Source organism: Pelophylax lessonae (genome assembly GCF_965119305.1).
Source record: "Pelophylax lessonae genome assembly, chromosome: 7".
NCBI lineage: Eukaryota > Metazoa > Chordata > Amphibia > Anura > Ranidae > Pelophylax > Pelophylax lessonae.
Window position 1 is genome coordinate 149,781,126 of NC_138774.1, and position 20,152 is coordinate 149,801,277.

At 39.4% G+C, this 20,152-nt stretch overlaps 1 protein-coding gene across 1 annotated transcript; it reads left to right on the top strand.

The window, feature by feature from the left end:
• Positions 1-726: 726 nt before the first annotated feature.
• Positions 727-19,814, top strand: LHFPL1 (LHFPL tetraspan subfamily member 1). The gene is made up of 4 exons (XM_082264320.1): positions 727-860; positions 10,235-10,946; positions 15,430-15,528; positions 19,652-19,814. The coding sequence occupies exons 2-4, from the start codon at positions 10,565-10,567 to the stop codon at positions 19,768-19,770; spliced, it is 600 nt and encodes a 199-aa protein (XP_082120446.1). The 5' UTR covers positions 727-860; positions 10,235-10,564; the 3' UTR covers positions 19,771-19,814.
• Positions 19,815-20,152: the final 338 nt, after the last annotated feature.

A 20,152-nucleotide genomic window follows, 5' to 3' on the forward strand; every position in this document is an offset into this window, starting at 1 on the left:
GTGAGGTACGTCTACAACACACTTTTTTTTGCTCCCGCACTCACTTTGCAAGTACTGGCTTTTCCACAATGCATTACGGAGAATGTGGAAACATTCACTAGATTAGATCTCATCTCACATAGGAGCTCACAATATAATTTCATAAACATAATTTTGGATGGAAGCCATTTAACATATCTGTATAGCCACTAGTTTTTGGAAGTAAATGAAATCAGATGTAGGGAGTGCATACAATCTCCATGCAAGTAGTGTCCTTGGTGGAAACTGAATCCAAGGCCCAGAGCTACAAGACAAGTGTTCTGATCACACTTTTTACGGTGTGATAAAGAATGAGACGATGGGTTAATCTTTGATGTGGCCTAATCTATACACATTTTAAACATTTGGGTAAAATTAGAGTTGCCCTTGGTGACCAGATTGCCCTGGAAAAGTCAGCAATCATATTTTAAAGTTTGTGTAGGTAAGAGCTCCTTTTTACCAGTTTTTAAAGCCTGGAAGACCGAACGCAAAGGAATAGGAAAAAATATTATTTAAATTAGTAATTTTCTCTCTTTAGAGATTAAAACAGTAAATTACATTTTAAACATTAGCACATAGCTTTAAAATATTCAACTTTTGTCAGCTTGTACAAATGTGTCCTCCCTTTACAGAGTAGCTACCATTCCTGCTTATTGTTCTGTTTTACATACTGGAGAAGGCAGATTCCCAGGGCTGTCAGACGCACCTCTTAGGTTCATCATCATTGTAGTTTATTGGATTTTCTTTGTGACAAACTCCACCTCTCTTTGCAAGGTGAACCGACTGCTCTGGTTATCGCAGAGGACAAAGCCAGTATTCAAAAGCAGTGATAGGGCATTCCGGTAAGAACATTCTTTAGTAAATTCATTATTTCCCTTAATTATAGTTAAGCTACAAGAGTAATATTAATAATAATGAATTGCTACTCTAGTGTGTTATTATACTTTAGTGTGAGTTTATTATATTCAATGCAATAACATAAATAATAATGCTGTGTTTCTATTTAACTTTAGCTGTATAATTTAACAGATTATATTACTTTTTCCTTGTATCACTAATCTGATAGTGTTAGTAGTTATTAGTCTCAATGTATTTTGAGATAGATTGGGGTCCATCCTTCCTGCATTCTTCTTCTGAAAATGCTAGTTGCTTGGATGACATTTTGATCCACTAGCTTCAGTGTCTTCTGAGCTACTGATCTGGAGCAAGTTTGCAAATCAGACTTTCTTCAGATCTCCCGATCTGCATGTTTGTTTCAGAGAAAACCCAAAGTATTGAAGCCAATGGATAAGAATTATAACAATGTAAATGGCATTTTCAGATGCAGATAAACAAGAAGTCAGTCTCAGAATTTTTCAAGTTACATTTTCAGTACTGCTGACATAGGTAATATGCTGTCTGCCACATTTGGACTCAATAGTATACCTCGGTATGGGATCGTTGGGAATTGTAGTTCCCCAGAAATGATCGTGTCACAAGATGCTTGATTTTGTTGCACTTCCTTAATGTGTATAATTAATTTTCAGGAAACCACTTACTGTCTAAATGACAGAAAATGCAATTATTAAAGAACATCTCCTGTAGAAATATTGACATGCAGCAATCCACTTCTAATTACTTATCAATAGCAGTGTGAATATGGAATGAGAACACCATTTCTATGCTTATCAGAAAAAAAAAATATAATATATATACTGTATATATATATATATATATATATATATATATATATATATATCATATCTCTCTCTCTCTCTCTCTCTATATATATATATATATATGTATATATATATATATATATATATATATATATGTGTGTATCAAATACAAAAGTCTAAAGTGTCAGGAGACGTATTTATTAAGACATGCAATGTAAATTTACTGGGGAACATTTGCCCTATTTATAAGGCATGTTGGACATTTATTTGCATATTTGCCAAGTTAACTAATATTTATCATCGTTCATGAGACTCATTTTACATTAGGGATCCTTAAGGGGATTTACTTGCCTTCCATTTTGTCACTATCATTCAATGCATCAACCTGTCTCCAAATCCCAGAGGTTTAGTTGTACATTCTGAGTTTGAGGAACATGTGATATTTTCTATGGCTCTCAAAATACCACATGGAAGTGCGCACAGCTGGTGTAGGAATAATCAAAATCAGATCTCGCACAGTACTTTGGGGCACTCTGTGTGCAGCAGGACAGAGGGGAAGCATTTAGATAAGAAGATCAACTTAAAGCGGAGTCCCGCACATTTGTTTTTCTTTAAATAACCCCCGTGACAGTCGTGCTTGTACATTAAAATCAGCATGTGCTGTATATTATAGTTTCTGCCTTTGTGCAAGTCTTAGGACTTACTTGGAACTCCTGATAAAGCAAACAGCCATCCTGATTGTGGGCATCTAAAGCCTGCTGGGACTCTCTTATGGGATTAGGTGCAGCTGGGTACCCAGCATGCACCTTCTGTTCTCGCGCATGTGCAGTGCCCCCATCTTAGTTTTCTCATGCAGTGCACTAAAAGCACCTCTGCTTTTCGATGTTGCTCCTGTTGCTGCCCCCCAACAGATGCTACCAGTACCTTCACTGCCGTCAAGTACCAATACAAAAAAAGACTGAATTCCCCAATCAAAAATGGCCCCTATCTCTGCTTAGCATCGCGTTATTTCCAGTTGTGAATCAACACAATGCTAGCAGCAGAAGGGCGGATGCCCATTAACTCCTGGGATTGATGATGCTCATTTCCCAGGAGTCTATGGGTGGGTGGAAATGACGTACCTCACCGCGGCGAGGTAAAGCAGAAGAGGAACTTTCTGCTTGCCAAATAAGGTGAACAGCTTAGAATAAAAGGTCCGATGAGCCATTAAAATGTGATCACGAACACGGGGGGGGGGGTGGCAAACTTTGAAAAATAGGTGGAACTACGCTTTAAAGGATGTGTCCAAGCATTACCTTACTTTAACCCTCAATCTTCTTCCCCACCTCTAGATCTGCCTGTGGGCCCCCCTGGCCAGCTTGGCACCCTGCCATGCCAGGGTGGCTGACTTTGCCATGTCAAGGTGACCACACTGGATTTCTGGCAGTTTATTGGTTATTTTTCTGTACATGCAGCATCTTTCAAGGTGGGGAAATGTACATGTATTGGAGAGATGTTTTTTTTTGTATTGACATACACATTCCTACAGTAAAATGAACCTGGTAATTATCCCTTTTATGGGCAAAGTACAGGCCGACTGTTTTAGACAGATACAACATAAGGTTCATTATCCCCTGCGTTACTGAAAAGGTCTATCATATGATGAGCGAATGTACTTAACGAATGTTACATGCATTGGTCCGATGCGGTGCCAATTCATTCTGAATGGCATCCCAATGCATCTTGCCAACAAACAGGTATTGTATTACAGTGCACTGCAGTGCACTACCAGAAATGCTACATGCATCTCTTTGGTATGTTATTCAATCCAGTCAAACGAACAGGCTGCCTTACCACAATGCATGCTAATGTGCAGCATATATAACGCAGCAAAATAGTATTAGTGAGCCCTCGATTGTCAGCTAACCCCTTTAACACAGTATTTTGACATGTGTGACATACACCATATTACCAAAAGTATTAGGACGCCTGCCTTTACACGCACATGACCTTTAATGGCATCCCAGTCTTAGTCTGTGGGGTTCAATATTGAGTTTAATAACAAGTATTTGTCTGAGTTTTTACTTGGTGAACAGCAGCTGCATCACATATTCATATATTTATTTGTTTATTATTTTCACTTAGCGCGGGTTTTAAATTGCTGATACTATATCAATATTGAGTTGGCCCACCCTTTGCAGCTATAACAGCTTCCACTCTTCTGGGAAGGCTGTCCACAAGGTTTAGGAGTGTGTCTATGGGAATGTTTGACCATTCTTCCAGAAGCACATTTGTGAGGTCAGGCACTGATGTGTACGAGAAGGCCTAACTCGCAGTCTCTGCTCTGATTCATCCCAAAGGTGTTCTGTCGGGTTGAGGTCAGGACTCTGCAGGCCATTCAATTTCCTCCACCCCAAACTCGCTCATCAATGTCTTAATGGACGTTGCTTTGTGCACTGGTCCCACTCTTTTGATAGAGGGGGGATTATGATGTGGGGTTGTTTTTTAGGGGTTGGGCTTGGCCCCTTAGTTCCAGTGAAGGGAACTTTAAAGGCGTCAGCATACCAAGACATTTTGGATAATTTCATGGTCCCAACTTTGTAGGAACAATTTGGGGATGGCCCCTTCCTGTTCCAACATGACTGCGTACCAGTGCACAAACAAGGTCGATAAAGACATGGATGAGTGAGTTTGGGGTGGAGGAAATTGACTGGCCTGCACAGAGTCCTGACCTTAACCTGATAGAACAACTTTGGGATGAATTAGAGCGGAGACTGAGAGCCAGGCCTTATTTCCAACATCAGTGCCTGACCTCACAAATGCGCTTCTGGTAGAATGGTCAAACATTCCCATAGACACACTCCTAAACCTTGTGGACAGCCTTCCCAGAAGAGTTGAAGCTGTTATAGCTGCAAAAGGTGGGCCAACTCAATATTGAATCCTACGGACTAAAGTTCATGTGCGTGTAAAGGCAGGCGTCCCAATACTTTTGGTAATATAGTGTATCTAGGGTAACCTCAATTAAATCAAAGGGTTGGAGAGAACTGGGTTAAATAAAAATGAATTTGTGGAATCTGGTGAGTTTTACATATAGTTTAAATGTTCCACTAATGTGTGCTCATTCAGTCAGATCTTCTTTTAATAGTTTTATATCATTAGAACTCCCAGTAGTGCCCTTAATGTAAGGAAACCCCCTCAGTAAAGTTTCCTGGTAAGATAATTGTTATTTTATTAACAGTGCTGTAATGGTGTGATACTGAGAAATTGAGTTTGTAATGCTACTATTATAATGTTAATGAGATGTAGTTATTTTGGATATAGATTTTCTGGACACATGCTGTTCAAAAAGGTATTTTTATATTTAATTTTAACATTTTCTTTGTATATTTAAAAAATCAGACGAAAAAAAGAAAATAGAAAGAAATACAGAAGTAGATGCATATAAACTTCAGCAAACGCATATAATACTTATTGTACAGGGATAGAAATTGAAACAAGGTCATCTATTTCAGACTGTCCCTTAGCTGCAACATCAGTTATGGTGAAAAAAAAAGAGATTTTAGGAAGAACAGGTCCCAGGTGTGTATCACTGTGTCAGTGATTGTTAATATATTGAGATTTTACCACACCTAGTTTGATGAGGAAAACATAAGCCCTTCCCAGGTGTGGCATTATTCAACTAGCTACTTTCCACATATACTTGCAAATATTTTAAAAAAAAGTTGTCTGGTTTGGTATGGGTGCTTGTGACCTGCTGGCAACGCCAATGTTCTTGGGGAAAAATGATGGCGATGGGGGAACAGGTCCACAAAAAAAAAAGATGGACCACACCATACCCCCCCCCCTCGGATCACACTTAGCCAATGGCATGGCTTTTCCTTTCGGCCAATCGGGAAACGGGTCTCAGGACCCGCTTCCTGATTGGCCAGGAGGAGGATCCATGTGACAATAGCGAATATTCATTTGCTATTGTCACACAACTGGGTGGGCTCAGGGCGCAGTGCTCTGTGCCCTGAGCCCACCCTTTTTTGCAGCCATGCGTCTGGTGCCCTGCATGCAGATTAGGGGGCCGGATGCATGGATGGGGGGGCGGTGCCCCTGCGCCCCCAATGGATGGGCCGCCACTGTTTAGACATAATGCCCTTGTTACTTTCCTATCTGCCAAATGAAATAAAGTACTGTATACATAGAATCATATGCCCAGCCACTCTGTACATTGGCAACCTTTGAACCAGTACACTACAATCAAGCCAAAAAACCTAGGAGTAATGTGCTTGCCTAAGATGCTCCTCAGGACATGGAAAAGTCATGCCAAAAATGAGTAGCTTTTGTGATGTTGGTTTCTGCAAAGAATGTGCTATGACCATCATAACATTACCATACTAGGTTATCCTATAATCCAATCTCCGAAAACCTTACACATCAGGCTACTCAATGTAAAAATGTTTGAATTTTGGCAACCTGGAGCAATCTATACTTTCTCAATCTCTTATTTCATGGTAGCACTGGGCTGTTGGTTTTCACCTCCTGGCAAACTAGCTGTTATTGACATAGGAGTTTTGGTGACAGAAATTTTTACGACAAATTTCAGCACAAATAACTTTTATAATGCTTATCATTTTTTCGAAGTGCGAATATGATGCTTATTTTACACCTAGACCTAAAAAAAAAAACCATTTATCACACGCCAACATTTTCTTAATAAGTAATAGTCAACCACAATGCAACACTAAATCTAATCCATAAAGTGTAACTAAAGGCAAAACATTTTTCTTTTTTCATTTTGAATAGCATAAGGGAGGGTTATAACCCCTGCTCGTTTTTTTTTTTTTTTCCATCTGTGTCTCACTGGGGAGATTTCCCCTCACTTCCTGTCCCATGAAACAAAAGAAAGAAAGAAAGCCATAAGCAGGAAACTAATGCAGCCATCACATCTAAAAATTGGTAAGCTGCATTAAAAAAAAAGTTTGCTTTTGGGTTTAAAACTGCTTTAAGGCACACAGATTTATTGTGATAACACCTTCTTTGTTTTGCTTTCCTTGTTTGTCCACCTATGGACGTATGTGGCTAAATTCAGACATCGAAACATAGAGGTCCTGGCAATGTCGATCACATTACTTTCTTTCAGGGACAAAATACTCCTTGTCATTTTTGATCAATGCTTTATTTCAGCACATGCATGAGAACAATTAGAAAAATAAATTATTCCAGCTTGTTACAGCAGGTACATGAGATTATAAGGCAAGTACATTAGCTTAAATAATGAGTTACATCCCACATTGGGTAGGCACAAAATACATCATAAATTAAATAATTGTAATATACAATTTGTCCAGAAGCTAGATTAACTGTCTCTTAAACATAATTTTATCATAAATTGACATAAGTTGACACCTAATTTTTATCGCTCCGCCAATGTCTGATAGAGATCAAAAAATAAATTCTAGTCTGAAAATTTTAGGAAGTTTAAGCAACAATTGTCATGTCACATGGACTTTATAAAACATGAATGGTTCAGGAGTTGATAAAAAGAGGAACTTTTGGTATAAGTTATCACAGCATATTTGAACCATGAAATAAACTGTATAATGAAAACCAAATTGTTCCTGAACTTTCTCTATAACAAGACTGTGGAGAGATGCCCCTTCATACATGGAGGCATAGGCCTTGCAACTCAAGAATTCCAACACATAGGATAAGGAGTTTGGGGAACACTAAGAGGAGTGATGGGGTTCCTCATAGTTCTAGACACATGAAACTATCTTTCCTTTCTCCTAGTTGGTAGTCTGCACAGTTGAATAGTAGTATGCCTACATATAAAACAGACCCTTAATTACCTCCAATAATAAATTCTAGTATTTTTTTTTCTACAATTAACACATGACAAGGATGGGAATAATACAAAAGGGTACATTCCAGTGTGCCTGGGGCAGTGTAATATCTAGTAAACAAACTCAAGAAAGAAAAAAAAAAAAACAAGGTAATTGGCGCAAGTAGAGTTTACTGAATCACTAATCAGACTGTGGGTATGGGGGAATGACAGTATGGGGAGAAATTGGTACGTAAAGTTTCTGTAGCTTCTGCCCACTGTAGTGGCTGCTTGGGGAAGAGGTAGAAGTTGCTCTGGATGGCCTGAAGAAGAAGCACATGCTTCGCAATGCATCGCCATTCACGTCTTCCCAGCCCAACCAGTGACGTCACGGTTTGTCTGTGCCTACTTCCCGTGGGTTCCACGGATTCCGAATACTGCGGCAACCAACGAAGAATCCCCCACGCCGTGAGAGCCAGCGGGGAGACCATTACATAGGACCCCCAGGATCGCGATACAGGACTCCTATATGTAGACTACATGCTTTTAATAAGCTTACCATTGGAAATACGTTTTTTTACACCTTTATTAAATCACCGTTCTGCTGCACTTCAATCAAACTCAAGAGTCCGAGTCAATAGTCAGCATAAGGTGTCAGGGTCAGGATCAATTGTTAAAGTCAATAGTGTAAGGGAATTCCAGTACAGTGACTGGCTCATAGATATGTGCATGCACATAACATCCCTCAAAAGAATAAGCATAAGCGCGGGAGCGTATCCACAGTTTCTGGCATCTGACGGGCTATTTAAGGGATGCTCTCGCTCACTGTCAGTGCTGACTGGTCTTCAACTTATCCTGTGTCCTGAGTGTATCCTGCATCTGATTTCCATTGATGACCCGGCTTGTTACTGACCTGATGCTGGATTCTGCTTGTACCTCTGCCCACCTGTTCCTTACCTCAGCTTCGTTCCCGCCTATGCTTCCGCACCTTGTTGCCTGCCTGCTACTGACCTCAGCTACTTTTGTGATCTCACTCCCGCTTCCAGCTTGGCTTCATACTACTTCTGAGTGTCCATTTTGGCTGTCCTCCATAACCACTTCAGTCATTGCAGTGTGTTACTGCCTAAAGCCTGTTGAGAGCTACGACAAGCCCCGCTTCCAGAACCTGCAGTACATGCATAGTGCCCCTTTAGCCTCGGCTGGTCCTGCGTGCATCACATCTGCTCCTGGTCTGCTGTCCTGTCTGAATTCTAGTTTGTTATCCACACCTGCTAACACTCATGTTCCTTCTGTCCCTCGGCACCGTTTGTTCCACCTTCAGTGGGGCCTGGGCTTGAGATACAAGAGAGGCCATCCTCGTCAATTCAGTCTTCTACCAGGGTATGTGACAATAGTCAGCATCAAGAGTCAGAGTCAATAATTATCATCAGGTATCAGAGTAAATAGCCAGCCTTAGTCAATTGCCAGCATCAGGAGTCATGGTCTATAGTCAGCATAATCTCTCAGGAGATAGAATCAGGAGTCAATAGTAATAGTCAACAATCAGAGGAAGGTGTCAGAGTCAAAGGTCAGCATCAGTAGTCAAGGTCAATAATCAGTGTCAGATGCAATAGCCAGCATCAGGAGTCAATAGTCAGCATATGGTGACAGAGTCAACAGATACTCTGCTTCCCATCTTCTTTGCCCTGTCTACCTCTCTCTTTAGTCTCATTTTTAATCCCTCATTAAAATATGTCATTATATGTAATCAAATCTCTACATTTGAAAAAGTCATAACATTCCAATTAAATGAAAAATCAATGTGCAATTTAATTTAGTAAAATTCCCAATGTATGCTATTTAGATGACCAAAAATGACCCTAATTTATGTGCTCCATTTTCTATTTTGGTGCAGCCTCCATATCAGTATTTTCCAGTGATCTTCACTAAAATGGAGGACGGAGCCCATGAATTAGAGACATTTTAGGTGAATAGGTACAGTTTCTTATAAGGGTGTGTGTGAGAGCTTTAGGGGGCTCCATGTTTCATTTAAAGAACAATCCTTTTCAAAAGGTCAGTACACTTAAAAAGGATTTTTGGTAGATGCTTTAGGCATTAAACTACATGATGAGTTCCTATTACCACCCTCCATGAAGACATAATGTCTATTTTTTAAAATTATGGTTTTTATCATATGTATTCAATAAAGGGATTGTATTTTAGGATTATGATCCTTGAGGTGTCTATAAAGTCAATGAATTATAGCAATTTCTATCTCCAGTGTGAGATGTGGTGCACTTTGTGTCGTACAATTGGGCCTCTAAGTTGCCCCCAGAGACCCTGAAATTTTTTGGAGTGTCCATATCACTCTGTACCCCATTAGGGAAATCTCTATACTTCCACTTACTTAGGACTCCCTTTATGGGGGGAAGGGCAGAAAATGTATCACTGAAATACTGATATTGAAGTAAACTGTATCTAGAACACACAAAAAGCAAGGGGTCAACTTAGTCAAACAAGCACAACTTGTATTTGGGTAGCATGAGCCTTTAATTTATCATATTCTATCATTCCTTGCAGTTTATTCAATACTATAGAAAAATAAAAACACTTTGCAAGTAATAGTTATCTATGGCAGGTGGCAGCTGTATGGCATTTATCTCTATAGCTCTAAGAAAGACTATAGAGTATATCTCTTTGACCGATCCTAGAGACTCTGCACCTGCAGTGAATTTTCTATGAATTGCTATGGAGTAATTTAACCCAGTGTCCTTATGTTGCCCCTCAACAGGAAGAATCTGCTTTAGTGGTTACAATAAAAGAGTTTTTATAGGACAATGCTGGAAAGAAGAGATGCTAATATTCTCTGAGACTGCAGAACTGCCAGCCAGTGGAGGATGAAGACAATTATGCCTTAGGATGATTTCTCTACAGACGTGCATATACTTTAACTCTTGACATTAGGGCAAGAAAGAAAAAGATTAACCCAGCTCACAGCAGAAGATCATTGTGCTACTTTAGGACTCTGGAGGAGCAAGGAAAGACAAAGGAGTACTAACAATGCAAACCCTTGGAGAGTTTATTTCTAAAATATTTTAGCTGTGAAGGACAAATGTAAAAAATGGCAAACAGCTTGACTGCACTTGGTACCCTCTGGGCACTGCTGTCATTTCTCTCAGCAGCCACAAGCTGTACAAGCTTTTTCATGCCCTATTGGCTCTATGGCTTCCAAATGGGAAAACCGGTTTCATTCAGCACTTTTCGCAGGTGCACCTACCCAGTTCAAACAGACGAGAGGAACATGGTGATGTTGGAAGAGTGTGGAAGATATGCTAGCTTTAGTGCCATCCCCAGTCTATCCTGGCAGATCTGCACCCTGGTGACTGGTATTGGCTGTGCTTTACTGCTGCTAGTGTCCATAGCTTCTGTTTTAGGCTGCTGTATTGGCGATCTTATTTCCAGAATGACTGGGAGGTTTTATGGTGCAATACAATTTATTGGAGGTAAGACTTTTGATACGCTTTGTATAATTAAAGCCTAGTAAAAATGCTGTCCTGTAGCTATGACACAGTTATCTTTAATTATTATGACTGCTATAAATTGATGATAGATGAAAAGAAGATTGGTTGATTTATATATTTAAAGTGTATGTAAAGGCAAAATACCTTTGTATTGTTTTTTTTAAATTGAGTATGGAAAGGTTAAACCCTTGGCAAAGTCTTTATTGCAGTCCGTGTCCCCAGTGGGGAGATTTACTCCTTTATTTGACCTCATGACCATTGTCACTAAGACAGGAAGTGAGAAAAAAAATCTTAAATTTTAGAGTTGTCACAAGGGCAAGAGCTAAGGAGAAATTTTCCAAATGTGGGCAACTATTCCAGTGGTAACTGTTCAAGATGGAACTGCCCATCACATTATGGAAATTTCCTCCTACACTTTTACTTCCGGCTGCCTCTCCAAGGAAGGAAATTAAGGAAAACCTCCCCAGCAGCAACCAGAGAAAAAAATATACTGATAGGGACTTTAACCCTTATCTTGCCTACCTTAATTTAAAACAAGAAAGAAAGTTTTGCACTTACATGCTCTTTAAAACAAACCTGCTACAAACTTAGTAATTTGAAACTGAGCATATGATGCATAATTATGGGTCATTTTCTGTGAAAAACAAGTCATTAGCACACCAACAAGCTTGATTCAAAGAGTAAAGCTCTAATTTATTGCATGACTACATAGTAAGTTAGTGTTTCCTGAATGTGCAGGGACCCTCCACGAGGTATGTGCCACACTAATCCCCAGTGGGTACAAAGAGATAATACTCCACACAGCCCTATCATCCCACTGTGCTGAGCTAAGTGTAACCTACAGCAAAACTCCCCAGGAACATGATAAAGTGCAGGCACATGTGAGCCATATAACACATACAAGTAATTTGTGAAATCTTTGTCTTCATTTTATTATAGAAAATAAACAAGGCTGCATCTTCCTGACACCGGCCTTTGGTACTTAAATAAAATGGGATATGTGACATGGGGCCAAATACAAATACAGCCAGCTTTTTCTGATCTTGGTCACACAACAAACACCTCTGGGGCTCCTGGTTCACCTTGACACATCTTGGCATTATTTACATGTATCTCAATTTTTGTATTTTTTTGCCATTATACAGGTGTATTAAAATGAACCTGTCACCTTTTTTTAAATATTTAAAGGTGAAAATCTTGTATGTGTACATAGAAATTAATTCTACTTTATTACTAATGTGTCAGCATTCCCTGCTTTGATGCTAAACCCACCACTAACCCCCATCTAATTTGTGCAGGGGGTTAATGCATAGGTGGAGCTAAACTCTAGGAGAGGGACTTATTCTTATGCCTCGTACACACGCATCGATTATTGGCCGGGAATTTTTGGCCAACGTCCGATCGGCCGATTTTCGGCTTGTTAGTATGATGCTTTCGACAACCGACTCCGACTTTTTGGCCGAATAAAATCTGGTGTGCAGGCTATAAAATTTTTGTTGGCCGTCAACACAACGGCCGATTTTCCGTCAGTCAGTACAGATTTCGGCAGACAAAAATCTGATGAGCAAGACTGGGCATGCTCAGAGAAGAAAAAAACACACGGAAAGTAAACCAGCACATGACATCACTTCTGAAGTAGGTTTTTGTTGGCCGAGAAAAATTATGTGCAGTCTAGGCACATTCCAACCCACAAAACACAACTCAGGACAAAAGACGGAAGATCGGTCGGCCTATAATCGTTGCGTGTGTACGAGGCATTAGAGTCAGTGAAGTCAAGGCCTTGGAGACAAAGCAAAACCAGGATTATATGCACAGTAAAGAAGCTTTTCTGCCCAATCCTGGATGGGGTAGGTATCTTTTTGTCTTTTCCCTGTGGCAAGACTTTCCATCTGTCTATGTACTTCTCGGTGTGGAAGGCCCAGTTTGCAACAGGTTTTCCTAGAAACTACCAAAAGTGTAGGTATGGTAGTTCAGATGGGTAAATCTATATTATTCAGCTGACAATACAAGCAATTGTAAAAGAGTAACGTTCAAACTTTAATGAAGCCTGAAAACAAGTACATCACCCATCCCAACTTAGCATTAAAGGCTCCCATTGGCTTTTAGATTGACTGATTATCAGTAGGTCTAAAATCAAATTTTCCTGTAGATAATCTGCACATGTGTGGGCACATTTAAGAGAAAGAGGAAGGAACTAATACATATTTCGTAACATTTTAGACAGAGTCAGGAGTAAGTGTTTGTGTTAGGTTTTTATTTCTGCTCGTGACTCCACTGGGGAAGATATACCCTTATTACTTTTCCTTGTATAAGGAATATATGTATAATGTATAAGGATATAATGTATAAGGAAGTATATGAGGCATTTATATAATATATAATGTACAGTATAAGGAAGTATATGAGGCATTGGTGTTAACAATCTGAGTTTGTTGAGAGAACTCTATGTAATCCCTTTGTGAGGTTTTCAAAGAGTATTTCACGTTAAAGAACAACCACTGTCTGTCCAAATGTTCTGGGTGCGGTCAATAATGATAGACCATTAAATGTTAATATCCTCTCTAATACTGATGATTTTTACTAAAAGGGTAATTTACTGAATGAGTCACTTTTTATTCTTGATAAAATTAATCTGTATTTGTTTACAACATTAATTTATCCTTAGAAGTTTACATTTTATTTTCCTCTTCAATTGTTTGGGGTTTTGAGTAACAAAGTTTAATTTCACTGAGAATAAGAATTACGTTTCTTTAGTAATTAGTCTCAGATGCCAAAATGTTTAAATTTGCTTGACAAAAACAATACATTTTTTAAAGTTTACAAAAATGTAGGTCTCGTGCATACGGATATTTAGATGCTTATAAGTCCTCAAACATAAAATCCCCATGCCCATGGAGCCACAGGTAGTGTGCACAGCAGGCCACACTAAGGTATATGGCCTTACATGATACAGGAGAATGCCCATATGGCCTATGTTTCCAAACGCTGAACATGCCATAGGTGCGGGTGCATCAGGGTTTTTATACCAGTACAGCCACGTTCAGACATTCACTTATATGGTCGACTGTACATGCCACCTGCAGCTTCCCAGGCATGGGAAAACAATGTGAATTTACGCTTGAGCGCTTTTTTTTTTTTGCATAATCTTTATTTAACATTTTGAGTTTTTTTTAACACAAAAAATAGAATCAGTAGAAATGAGAAACAAAAAATAAGGAAAAATATCAAAGTATTGAAAAACCGCCCGAAGCCTCAGTACTCTCCCCCAGCTCTCCCCAGCTTCACTAGTGTGGGGCACCTGGCTGTGACAGCCAGGTGCGCACTGCGCATGCATGAGTCGAACTGTGCGTCCTGAATGGCCAGGAAATCTTCTAGGACCTGTGACATGTCCCAGAAGATTGCAGGGAGGGGGGGAGGGGGAGAGTCTAGGCAGTCCGAGCAGAAGTAGGAGCAGGTACCTGTCAAAACTAGGTTCCCACTCCTCCCCCCCAAAAAATGACATGCCAAATGTGGTATCTTGGGATCAGGAGTCCTTAAAGTGGAACTTCCACTTTTGGGTGGAACTCCGCTTTGAGAAAGAAAACTGCAAAACGTTGAACACAATTTGTTTTGATGCATCTGGAATTTATGGAACTGATTTAACCCATTGGTGCAGGCGCCTCCCGGCCCTTTAAGGGGTTTAAGATGCTGGGAGGTGGGATGGGGTTTATGATCATGTGACTGCTGTGATTGGCTCTCACAGCAGTCACATGATCGTAAAGCTTCCAATCGCAAGCAGGGATTGGGAGCTTGCAGGGCCCATGCTCTTGACAAGGAAACCCCAAAACTCACGGGTTTCAGTAACATTTTGACTGTGAGTTTTGGGGTTTACTTGTCAGTCTCGGCACAGCTGTTTTTGCAATATTGCACGCAAATATGCGGCCGCTCGGCTCCAAGGCCCACCCGCCAAAGGCTGCTGTTGGATTTTAAGCAGTGACATTTTTCTATGAATGCCACTAAACACAAAAGCTGAACACCAAAACTGAATGCCAGAAAGTTTTCAGAATTAGGATAAAAGGTTGGAAACCTAAAGTTTTGATTACTTTTCTCTGTCTACATATAAATGTGTTTTTAGGTAAAATGGAAGAATTTTGTCTAACCTCAGTAACAGTTCTGTGGTCTTTGCTTGAGGTGACATCAATTGTTCGGCCTGACTAACCTGCTTAGCATTCTGTTTTTTCAATTGGGTGGCATTTCCTGGACTAAAAAATTCTAATTTTAAACGTTTTCCTTTTTTGTTTGCTTTGTTTCCACTACAATGAAATATTTGGCGTTTCTTAAGCGCCAAATATGCCTCGCAAAGAGCATTTTGCATAGATGTAGCTATGTAGCTGTGTAATTGGTTGTAATGAATATTGCAGATTGCTGTGTAGCTCACACTGAGTAAACAAACATGCTCTTTTTTTCCTTATTTGATTCTCTGTAGGACTCCTCATTAGCTCCGGATGTGCCCTGTATCCACTGGGGTGGAACAGTCCTGAAATCCAGCAAGCATGTGGCAACGCGTCCAGTCAGTTCCAATTAGGTAACAAGTGACTCACAATCACCAATCGTGGCCTGTGAATGTGTGTACGAGGAGCACTAGCCGTGCATCAGAGTAAAACTCATTATAGCTGAGAGGGATTGAAATCAATACAGCTGACTTTCCATTTGTACAATACAAGATACAAGATACACTGAATATTTACATGGCTTCAATATGTAATTAACTCATCCCCTGCTGAACAGACTTTTTAGTATTGCAGTGTCAGGAACAATGTATCTGCTAAAACTACTGTATCCCACAGCAACCAATAAAATTGTTTTTGTTAGATAATGAATGAGTTTTGACTATAAAGCACTGTACTTAACCACTTAAGCCCCGGAGGATTTTCTTGCTAAACGACCAGGGGGTATTTTGCGATTCGGCACTGCGTGAATTTAACAGACAATTGCGCGGTCGTGCGACGCTGTATCTAAACGAATTTGGCGTCCTTTTTTTCCCACAAACAGAGCTTTCTTTTGGTGGTATTTGATCACCCGTGCGATTTTTACTTTTTGCGCTATAAACAAAAAAAGAGCGTACATTTTGCAAAAATAACAATATTTTTCACATTTTTTTATATGAAATTCCTCCAAAAAAAAATGTAAAAATCAAAATTTTTTAAAATTTTCGGCCAATTTGTTTTATGCTACCTATGTTTGGTAAAAAAAAGATTTCTGTCATTTTTGGTGTTTTTTTTTTTTACGTGTAATGGCGGCGATCTGCGATTTTTTTGCGGTACTGCGACATTGGGGCGGACAGATCGGACCCTTGACTGACATTTTTGACACTTTTGGGGTTACCAGTGACATTTCTACAGTAATCAGTGCTATATATATGCACTGTTACTGTAAAAATACACTGGTAGTGAAGGGGTTAACTTTATTTGGGAGGGAGGGGCTGTGTGGGTCCCTAGGGGCGTGCTTTCTACTGTGATTGGCTGTGGCTTGAGCTGTAAGGACACTGATCAACGGATCTACATAGTAGATCCATGTGATCAGTGTTTTTACAGCGAGGAGAATGACAGGTGGCTTGTTTACACAAGCTGCCTGACATTCTCCCTCTCCCCCGCCGATCGCCCAGTGACCGGCGGACATCGGGTCCGCTGGTCACACGCGCGGGGGGGGGGGTCCGTGACCGCGCGGGAGCGCGCCTCCGCGGGCGCGCGCTCGCTCCCCAGAGCCTCACAGGCGAGCGACGTAGACCTAAGTCACTCTGCCTGTGAGGGGATGACTGCCGCAGTAAATATACTGTGAGCAGTCGGCAAGCGGTTAAAGCGTAACTCCCCTATTGTTGAGAAAAAAAACATTCCCCTCTGGGTAATCTCTGTACATTGCAGGAATTTAACAAAGTTTGTTACAGATTCTTACCTTTTGTTATTCTGAGCTGAGTGGGTCAAATGGGAGTGGTTTCATAATTATCTGTCAGCTGTGGCAGCTGCAGGGCTCGAATGAGCAAAGCTGCTGGGCCTGCACCCTTTAGACGTGTTCCTATTGGAAGTATCTCACCAAAAATGACATTTTTGTATCTTAAGCAGACTTCTGGGAAAATCGGTGAGCCAATCACACAAGCAGGAAATTATGTTTTTAGGGTGTGGTCAGTACATTCTGTGTACAGAACAGCTCCAGGTAGCCATATTGCATTGCATTTTCAGAAAATTAAAACAGATGCAGATTGAAAAGGAAAGGTAATTTTTGAGTAACATTCAATTTCAATATGATTTGTGTCGTATATTGTTTTTTCTTTATTTGCTAATTTTTTCCCCCACAAAAGTGGAGTTACTCTTTAGGCTGAACCCAAGCCTTATCTTCAGCCTTGCAGAGTTGTACAGGCTCCTTTCCTACAACTAAACTTTTTACTCTGATTTCACTGCACATTGAGAGAGATTTACTAAAACTGGTGCAGCTGTGCATAGCAACCAATCTGCTTCTAACTTCAGCTTGTTCACTTAGGCTCCGTTCACATCTAGGCGTTTTGGGGCGTTTTTGGGGCGTTTTTCTGCTCTAGGATCAGCTCTCAAAACGCCCAACAAGACAAATCCTATTCATTTCAATGGCCCCTGTTCACATCTGAGCGTTTTGACGCTGTATACAAAATGCCCAACGCTCAAAAAAGTACATGAGCTTCTTTTTGGGCAGATTACAGGCGTTTTCCATTGATCTCTATTCAATCTAAAAACGCCTGCACAAAAATCGCGGTAAAAATCGCGGTAAAATCGCGGTAAAAAACGCCGCAAAAATCGCGGTAAAATCGCGGTAAAAAACGCGCGAAAAACGCTACGCTCAGGTGTGAATGTAGCCTTAAGCTTTGACAATAAAACCTAGAAACTGATTGGTTACTATACACAGCTTCACCAGATTATGTGTGCACCAGTTTTAGTATATCTCCCCCCATTGAGTTTCTTGCAATATTATTTTAACCTCCTTGGCGGTATGATTCTTTTGGATTTTAGGTGCTGAAAGCGGTACCATTATTTTGCATGTAATTCTTGTGAATGAGCAGCCCAAACCAACTGTATACATTTATTATATATATGTATGTACACATATATTATGTATACATATATTATATATATATATATATATATATATATATATATATATATATATATATATATATATAAATAAATGTATATAGTTGGTTTGGGCTGCTCATTCACAAGAATTACGTGTATGTATATATTTATATATATATATATATATATATATATATATATATATTTTTTTTTTTTTTTTTTTACATAAAAAGTACAGTAAAACTGCAGGAAAGGGCACTGGGGGGCAAACTAATGTGATTTTTTTTTTATTTTGAATGGTATCAGTGTCTTTTTACATTTGAATTTGCCGCCGGTTCCACCCCCCTGCGAACGTCAGCGTTTCAACACATTTGAAATTCATCCAAACATTTTTATTTGGGAGAAAAGATGCAGAGATCATACTACCACCAAGTCTCTTTTGGTGTTGGTGAATATGGCAGGGAGATCTCCATCCATTGCCTAGAGAAGTGCTTGTTGTGATTTGAACTTAGTTCCTTTTTATAAAAATGTGATAACATAATGTCCATCTTTTGCATATTAGTAAAAAAAAAAACAAAAAAAAAAAAACATGATTTTAAGATATATGAGCTATTACAAAAAGACATTGCGGTTGATTTACTTAAAAGCAAATATGTTGTTCACTTTGCAAGGGGAATTTCCCCAGAGTATAGTGATTGAGGTGAAGCTCTGGTGACTTCTATCATTTGATCATGTGCAAGCAAAAACTATGTTTTTTAATCTTCATTTTATTTATATTTGCCATGATTAGGTATTCGTTGCATAGTGAATACTCACCACATTTGCTAAGGTCAGGGGAAAACTCACTTGCAATGTGCAACTTCCTTTGAAAAGTGAACATTTTGTGTAAAATTCTAAATCACAGTATATTTGCTCTGTAAATGATGTATGAAATGAAAATTTCTCAACTGGATATTGCCTTTTCCGATTCTAAAAAAAAAAAAGAATAGGTGATTCAAGTGGCAAAATGATGCAGAATAGAGAACATAAATATTATAATATATGCAAGCAATGAAGTGGAAGGGAAGCTTAGGTAAAGTAGAAGGCTATTACACAACATTAAAAATTAATTCTTGCATTTGCCACCCGGGTACATTATTTCTGTCCTCTGTAAGACATTAAACTTCATCTGCATAATTACTAAAGAGTCTGGAACACCCTGGACACTGTCAATGGTTCCCTTAGGGCTGGTACATTAATGTGATTCCAAGCTCAAACTGTTCTTGGCCATGCAAAAGTCTCTAGGTTAGTTGTAAAACAAATCTAGAAATGTTAACTCATTCAGAAGCCAAAAATCACAGATTTATCTGTAGAGTTAAACCAAATGAAAGACAAAACTTTTCAACCATTGTAACCCATTTTGACTTTAAATCTGAAAGCACTAGTGTCATTTTAGCTTGAGCTATTGCATTTTGTAAACAACAGGTTTATAACAAGGTGAGAACCTGAAAAAAAATGAGACAATGAGCTTACTTGTCCTATATATTCTGTTAAATCTGTCTACCTATAACTGATAAGTGACCAATATCTTTATTATAAAATGTAACACATTTATTTTGTCTTATGTTCCAGGCACCTGCAAGCTTGGCTGGGCATATTATTGTACAGGAGGTGGAGCAGCAGTTGCAATGCTCATCTGCACATGGCTGTCATGTTTTGCCGGAAAGAAGAACAAGCCATCCCAATACTGACAATATACAGATATTAAAGGATTGCTGTTCATTACTTACTGACACTGTACACCTAGCAGCTAAAGTCATTAGATATTTAAACTAACTTATGAAAGTGCCCCAACTGAAGTGTATGTAAACCCACAACTTTATTTCAGTTTTGGATAGAGAAACGAAGTGTTAAAACCCCTTTCAGTGTATTTTGTGCCATCTGGCCCCTGTTAGGAAGATTTTCCTTCTCATCCGGCCATGAAGATGAGCCAAGAAGTAAGTGAAAGTCTCTAAAACATAAGGGAAATTTTCCTCTTAAGCTAGCCAAAGATGGATCATATTTCGGCTGGACCCCAAGCCAAATTTTGATCCATGTGTGGCCATTGAAATTGACAGAAGTTGATCTACCAAT

What these genes read in the sequence shown, in the direction of transcription:
- LHFPL1 (XM_082264320.1), top strand. Translation starts at nt 10,565, where the DNA reads ATGGCAAACAGCTTGACTGCACTTGGTACCCTCTGGGCACTGCTGTCA. An exon ending in TGCAATACAATTTATTGGAG is followed by an intron (nt 10,947 to 15,429) that starts GTAAGACTTTTG and finishes GATTCTCTGTAG; the next exon opens with GACTCCTCATTAGCTCCGGA. An exon ending in GTCCAGTCAGTTCCAATTAG is followed by an intron (nt 15,529 to 19,651) that starts GTAACAAGTGAC and finishes CTTATGTTCCAG; the next exon opens with GCACCTGCAAGCTTGGCTGG.